Below are 7500 nucleotides of genomic sequence, written 5' to 3'. Positions count from 1 at the left end.
TCATGCCACTGCATCCCAGCCTGGGTGACAAGGAAAGATCTTGTCTCAAAAAAACAAACAAAAAACACTTTTGCAATATTTACCATTCATACTGTTATAAACACTTAACAAATACTAACGCATTTTAAATGTCCCAACAACATTTTGAGAGAGATACTATCATTACCATTTTTACAAATGAAGAAAATGTGAGAATAAACAAGTTAAATAACTTTCCTAGGTCAGAGTCAAACCCAGGAAACTGACTCTAGAATCTGTTCTTACCTCTGCACCATACTACCTTTTCTCAACAAATTTCTCACTTCATTTTGTCTATCCATATTCCAATTACCTGTTTTGTTGATTTCAGATTCATAATAAAGTCACTCTTTGGTCCTTGAAACAGGGTTTGTCATGATAGAATTAGACTGACAAATGGATCAGCCTCAAGGACCAGAAGACAAGGGGCCAAAGGAGATCAGAAAACCAGGAGGAGAGAAATACAGTAATGAGCATGTTAGGAGGTGCTCCAGCTCCCAAAAATCTTACAGACTCCAGTCAGATCAGAGTATTACATATTACAGCAGTGGCAGAGAAATTACATATTAACCATGAGCATCTTCATAGCATTTTTCACCTCTGCATTTCTAAGGGTGTAGATTAAAGGGTTTAACATAGGAGTTATCATGGTATAAAACACAGATACCGCTTTGTCAATGGAGAAGGTGGTCGCTGGACGTAGATACACAAATATGCAGGGCACAAAGAACAAGATGACTACAGTGATATGAGATACACAGGTGGAGAGGGCTTTGCGCCTCCCCTCCAAGCTGTGAGATTTCAGATTATATAGGATGACCACATAAGACACAATCAAGAGGAGAAAGTTCAACAGGCAGACAAATCCACTGTTGCCAGCAACAAAGAGACCAAGGGTATGAGTGTCCATGCAGACGAGTTTCAACAGAGGGATCAAGTCACACATGAAGTGGTCTATGACGTTGGGGCCACAGAAGGGCAGCCAGACTGTGAAGAGGATCTGAATTGTTGCATGAACAAAGCCTCCAACCCAGGCTGCTCCCACAAGGAGTCTACACACCTGTTGGTTCATGATGGTCATGTAGTGCAGGGGTTTACAGATGGCCACATAGCGGTCATAGGCCATCACCGTGAGAAGCACAATCTCAGCAGAACCAAAAAGATGCCCAGCAAAGACTTGAGTCATGCACCCCCTAAAAGAAATGGTTTTTTTCACAGAAAGAGTATCAGCTAGCATTTTGGGGGTCATGCATGAAGAACAGCAGCCATCCATGAGGGATAAGTAAAACAGGAAAAAGTACATGGGGGATACCAGGGACCTGCTGGTGCTAATGGTAAGGATGATGAGCAGGTTGCCTGCCAAGGTGACTGAGTAGACAATCAAAAACACAACAAATGAAAATTTCTGAAGCTCCATGTTTCGAGTCAAGCCCAGGAGAACAAACTCAGTCACATTATTCATCCTCATCATCAGTTGTGTTCAGGTGACAGGTGACTGCTCTGAAAAATAAGTCATATTCACCCTCAACAATAAGGCTTTCAGTTAGTGAATAAATATATCTTTGATGTCATATGTTTCCTAGCTTTACAATAAGTAAAAACAAACACAAAACCGTGTCAATTGTTTATTTGTTTCTATTTGACATTTGACAAAGTATGAATAGTATGCATTTTCTTCTTTATAATTTTCTGGTTTGTTTTTAATTTTCTTCCTTTTTTTTTTTTTTTTTTTTTGAGACGGAGTCTCGCTCTGTCACCCAGGCTGGAGTGCAGTGGCCAGATCTCAGCTCACTGCAAGCTTCGCCTCCCGGGCTCACGCCATTCTCCCGTCTCAGCCTCCCAAGTAGCTGGGACTACAGGCGCCCGCCACCTCGCCCGGCTAGTTTATTTTTGTAGTTTTTAGTAGAGATGGGGTTTCACCGTGTTAGCCAGGATGGTCTTGATCTCCTGACCTCGTGATCCGCCCGTCTCGGCCTCCCAAAGTGCTAGGATTACAGGCTTGAGCCACCGCGCCCGGCCTGTTTTTAATTTTCTACAGTAAAAATGTGTAATTTTTACAATCAGAAAATAAAAATACAAAATGTCAAGTTTCAAGAGCCATTCCATGATGTGGCCATATAGGTAACCCATTTACGGGTACACCAAGATGGATGTACTTCACCTGACAATGGGTGCACATACTTACCAGAGAAAACTCCAATTTGCTCTGCCAATTTTAAGTCATACAAAAAGACCAAGCACATAGAGAGCCTCTTTCTTTCATGAGCCATCCCTTTTTCCATGTTGTCTATCTGGAAGCTTCTTGGTGTCCTCAAGGCTGAAAATGGTGCTGCTACACTTGTCCAACCTCAAAGGCCATGTTGAATGGCCATTACAGTACACATAGCCTTATGATCATCTCTCTGTGTTCAACACTATGGGTTCTTGGAGCAAAAGTCTGGCCCTACTATAACCTAGTCATATTAATTTTTGTATCCCTAGTGCTGGCAAAAACAAACACTCATAAAGCATTAACTGAGAGAGAGAGAAGGAAAAAAAAAGAAGCAAAAGAAAAAAAAGAGTGGGAGAGAAAAAGGAGAAGGGGAAATTAGAAATGTATAAAAGACTAAAGAAAGAGAAATGGACCTAAAATCCAAATATATTGTTTACAGTCCTGAATTTAACCACTGTTAACTAAATAATATTAATGGACTTTATGTCTCTGTGCTTCAATGTTTTTCAGCTGCCAAAAAGGAGGAATAAATATACCTTTCAGGACTGTTGTGAAAAATGACATAATTTTAAACTTACTATTATTGTTGTTATATGATTTTATTGATTCATGGAAGTATCACTGAAAAAAACTTTAAAATTTGTTTCTTAAATCTCCAAAAGTCACACATTCTGAAAACTTAAGCTAACCAAGTGAAGACAAACAGAACAAGGAAAACAAGAATAAATATCAAAAAAATCAGCAGATTAAAAAAGAAGACAATACAGCAAGCTATTAAAAGAATATTTAACATGATGATTTCATAATTCTTTACTTTTCTACTTGTTTGTGGGGTTTATAACCTATTTTCTCATAAATTAATTAACTAGCTAAATCCATTTTTCAATACAGAGAAAACTTACTCCTTCCAAAATTGACTCTTATGACTGAGTGTGAGGATTTCCAGGAAACATTAAACCCATTTCACTATTAAAATAAATGCTTTGAGGATGCATTTTCATATCTACAATGATGACCAATATTAGATATCATAAAGCATTTACAGAAAAAGGGTGTGGGGAGAGGAAGTAAGAGGGAGAGAGAGAAGGGAAGAAAAAAAGGGAGAAGGAGACAGGACAGAAACAGAGATGGAGAAGAAGAAGAGGAGAGGAAGGAGGAGAGAGAGAAAGAAGGAATAGGATGAGGAGAAAAGCTGAAACCAATAAAAAAGAGGAAAGAACAAAAGAAAGAGGAGAGGCCATGCAAGGTGGCTCACACCCTGTAATCCCAACACTTTGGGAGGCCAAGGCAGGTGGATCACTTGAGATGAGGAGTTTGAAACCAGCCTGACCAACATGGTGAAACCCCGTCTCTACTAAAAATACAAAAATTAGCTGGGCATGGTGGCACATGCCTGTCATCACAGCTACTCGGGAGGCTGAGGCAGGAGAATCTCTTGAAACCAGGAGGCAGAGGTTACAGTGAGCCCAGATCACGCCACTGTGCTTCAGCCTGGATAACAAAGCAAGACTCAGTCTCAGAAAAAAAAGAAAGAAGAGAAAGATGGACATACACACAGTCACCTAAGAATGATTGTTTATTGAATAGGTGTGGTGTAACATTTCAAACAAGTGTTGTACTTGAAACCTAAACTTTTTATCGAACTCACTTGCTGATTGTCACCCTTAAGATCAACAAAGGCCTACCTACAATTATATAAGTCACAAGTTGTTCTTACAAACTCTTCAGGAAAAGTTTACACAAGTCACTATTAAGAGCTATAAACTATTGACTTGTCATCAATTAATTTTTTGCAAACTCAACAATACTTAAAGTCCATCAGGGTTTTCTTCAATTTAGTGTGTGTGCAATTAATGGTCATGTTAATTACCATAAACTTACTGCAAATTTGTAATATATATATATATATATATAGTGTTTCCAGAAAAAAAAAAAAAACCTGAAGTAAACTTTAACAAAAGAAAAACTGTGCTTCTCCTACATATCAACTTTACATGTGTCTAGGACTCCTCACTCTGGCCTGAACTTGTTCAGATAATAAATTATCACAGATAGTAAACACATTCATGTTGTGCTTAAATGAAATTTGGATTTTGGAAAGAGTGGGATGATTTCAGTAGCTCTAGCCCCTTTACACTTCTATGGGACTCACAGAAATCTTAGAGGCATTATAATTTTTACATAGAATCTGATCTGAAAGCCTTGATATGGACATAAGAACTAGACTGCCATTGTTAAAACTAGAAAAACAAATCCAATTACCAAGACAGAAGTTGATTAAAGGTCTCCTGGATGAGAAATCTCCTGCAGCCAATTCTTCCAAGTATTTTTTCAGAGCATCAATGCTCAGTGCTTAGCCACATAGTTTGGTCTTTGGGATTCAGCCTTCCTTCTTCCAAAATTTCAGTAGAACCAATCTCAAGACCCAAAGTATGTCAGGGAAAGGCAATGTCTTTGTGATTAGCTCTGCCCAGAAATCTTGACAGCTGCACCCTCCTCGACTTCCTTCAGTTCTCACAATATAGAGATACCAGTGTCATTTAGGTAGGAAACTCACATCTGTGCTGTTTACTCAAGGGAAGAGCAATTTACACAAGGAAAGAGCAATTAATTTCACTGGCCTTTGCCAAAATGGCAACTACATGCTTATCCCTTCTTTCAGCTATACTTCTTGCCAGTGAAACATTTCTGACAAGGGTTAGAATTCATCTAGGATCATCATCTGGCTTCAGTCAGAACATGAATGCTTTATTTCTTTTTTGTTTTTCAACAAAGGTTCATTCAACATCAAAAATGTATGAGGCACAATGTTGTTCAATAATAAAGACAGTAACCAATTCTTGAGTGCTAAATACCAACCCCTATATTAGACACATTATATGGGGTACCCTTTCTGATGGGTACTATTATTATTCCTATTTTACAGATAAGAAAATTGAAGCACTATGAGTGTCAGTAAATATACAAGAGCAAAAAGAGTAGGTGGCACAGCTGATGTTTAAATTAAATGTGTCAGTCTCAACAGCCCAGAAATTGTATCAGCCCTCACGACGCAAGAATATAACTATTAGAAAGAAAAGAGTGATAAGGACTATCAAAAAGGACACAGCACTATACATCTGTGTAATGGGGATATGGCTTAAACTGGGATGAGGTGGAGCATTCAAAGATTATCGTCAGGAAGTAATATTTAATTTGAAGCAAAAACTATTGTTCAAAGCCTAGATTAGATAGGAAAGTAAGGGCTTTAAATGGCTGATAAATTTAGGAATTGAGCTCAACTATATCATTTGAACAACGAGCAGGGAATCTATGTGACCCCACTGTTGGTACTGTAGTGCACACATTTGTAGTTCCACCCTGTGTTGAACTAAATCTAATCAACCGCAGTTTTCCCAAGGCAGCTTCGAGTGCACAAGAGTGACTTCGTTGTCACTCTCAATTAGCTGTAAATTACATGAGTAGAAAAGTTAAAATGCATCAAGCCAGTAAAAAAAACCCAGTTACAACTGATTCACCTACATGTAAGCAAAGACAGCTCAGTACAAAGCACACAGACATTGGATAAACACAGACCAGTCTCTAATCTAAACGAAGTCATAAATACTGGCAAACTGAATCCAGGAGCATATCAAAAAGCTTATCCAACATGATCAAGTAGGCTTCATCCTTGGGATGCAAGGTTGGTTCAACATATACAAATCAATAAATATAATTACATAAACAGAACTAAAGAAAAAAACACATGATTATCTCAATATATGCAGGAAAGGCTTTCAATAAAATTCAACATCAATTTATATTAACAACTCCCAATAAACTAGGTATTGAAGCAATATACCTCAAAATAATAAGAGCCATATGTGACAAACCCACAGCCAGCATCATACTGAATGGGCAAAAACTGGAAGCAGAATACAAGAATGCCCTCTCTTACCACTTGTATTCAGCCTAGTACTGGAAGTTCTGACCAGGGCAATCAGGCATGAGAAAGAAATAAAGGCACTCAAATAGGAAGAGAGGAAGTCAAACTATGCCTGTTTGCAGATGACATAATCCTATATCTAGAAAATCTCATCATCTCAGTCCAAAAGCACATCCAGTAATGGGATTGCTGGGTAAGCAACATATACAAATCAATAAGCTGATAAATAACTTCAGCAAAGTCTCAGGATACAAAACCAATGTGCAAGGCTGGGCACAGTGGCTCACACCTGTAATCCCAGCACTTTGGGAGGCCAAAGCAGGCGGATCACCTGAGGTCAAGAGTTCAAGACCAACCTGCTCAACATGGAGAAACCCCTTCTCTACTGAAAATAAAAATTAACCAGGCATGGTGGAGGGTGCCTGTAATCCCAGCTACTCGGAAGGCTGAGGCAGGAGAATTGTTTGGCCCTGGGAGGAGGAGGTTGCAGTGAGCCAAGATCATGCCAGTGCACTCCAGCTTGGGCAACAGAGTGAGACTCTGTCTCAAAACAAAAACAAACAAAAAAAATCAATGTGCAAAAATCACTAGCATTCCTATACATCAACAACAGTCAAGCTGACAGCCAAATCATGAACAAACTCTGACTCATAAATGCCAAAAAAAGAATAAAATACCTAGAAATATAGCTAAGTAGGGAGGTGAAAGGTCTGTACATTTTGGTTTGAGCAGAACTACAAACCACTGCTCAAAGAAATCAGACATAACACAAACAAATGGAAAAACATTCCATGCTCATGGATAAGAACAATCAATATCATTAAAATGGCCATACTGCCCAAAGCAATTTATAGATTCAATGCTATTTTAAACTACCATTGACATTCTTCATAGAAATAGAAAAAATTATTTTAAAATAACCGCAAAAGAGCCCAAATAGCCAAGGCAATCCTAAGCAAAAAGACCAAAACTGGAGGCATCACACTCCCCAACTTCAAACTATACTACAAGGCTACAGTAACCAAAACAGCATGATACTGGTACAAGAACAGACACATGGACCAATGGAACAGAATAGAGAGCCCAGGAATAAAACTGCACACCTACAACTCAACTATTTGATACTCAACAAACATGACAAAAACAAGCAATGGGAAAAGGATTCCCTAAATCAACAAATGGTGCTGGGATAACTGGCTATCCTTATGCCAAAGATTGAAACTGGACCCCTTCCTTATACTGTATACAAAAATTAACTCAAATGGATTAAAGACTTAAACATATAAACAAAGACTATAAAAACCCTGGAAGACAACCTAGGCAACACCATTCAGGACATGGGCAT

General features: G+C 38.6%; 1 protein-coding gene across 1 annotated transcript; it reads right to left on the bottom strand.

The window, feature by feature from the left end:
• Positions 1–577: 577 nt before the first annotated feature.
• On the bottom strand, positions 578–1510 carry LOC117080732 (olfactory receptor 4C12-like). The gene has a single exon (XM_033205963.1). It carries the CDS (start codon positions 1487–1489, stop codon positions 578–580), a length of 912 nt encoding a protein of 303 aa, XP_033061854.1. The 5' UTR covers positions 1490–1510.
• Between the last annotated feature and the right edge of the window lie 5990 nt (positions 1511–7500).

This window comes from Trachypithecus francoisi, unplaced genomic scaffold (genome assembly GCF_009764315.1).
Source record: "Trachypithecus francoisi isolate TF-2019V2 unplaced genomic scaffold, Tfra_2.0 Lachesis_group8, whole genome shotgun sequence".
Classification (NCBI taxonomy): Eukaryota; Metazoa; Chordata; class Mammalia; order Primates; family Cercopithecidae; genus Trachypithecus; species Trachypithecus francoisi.
Note: the sequence above shows the minus strand (reverse complement) of the source record. Positions and strands in the feature narration are given on the sequence as shown.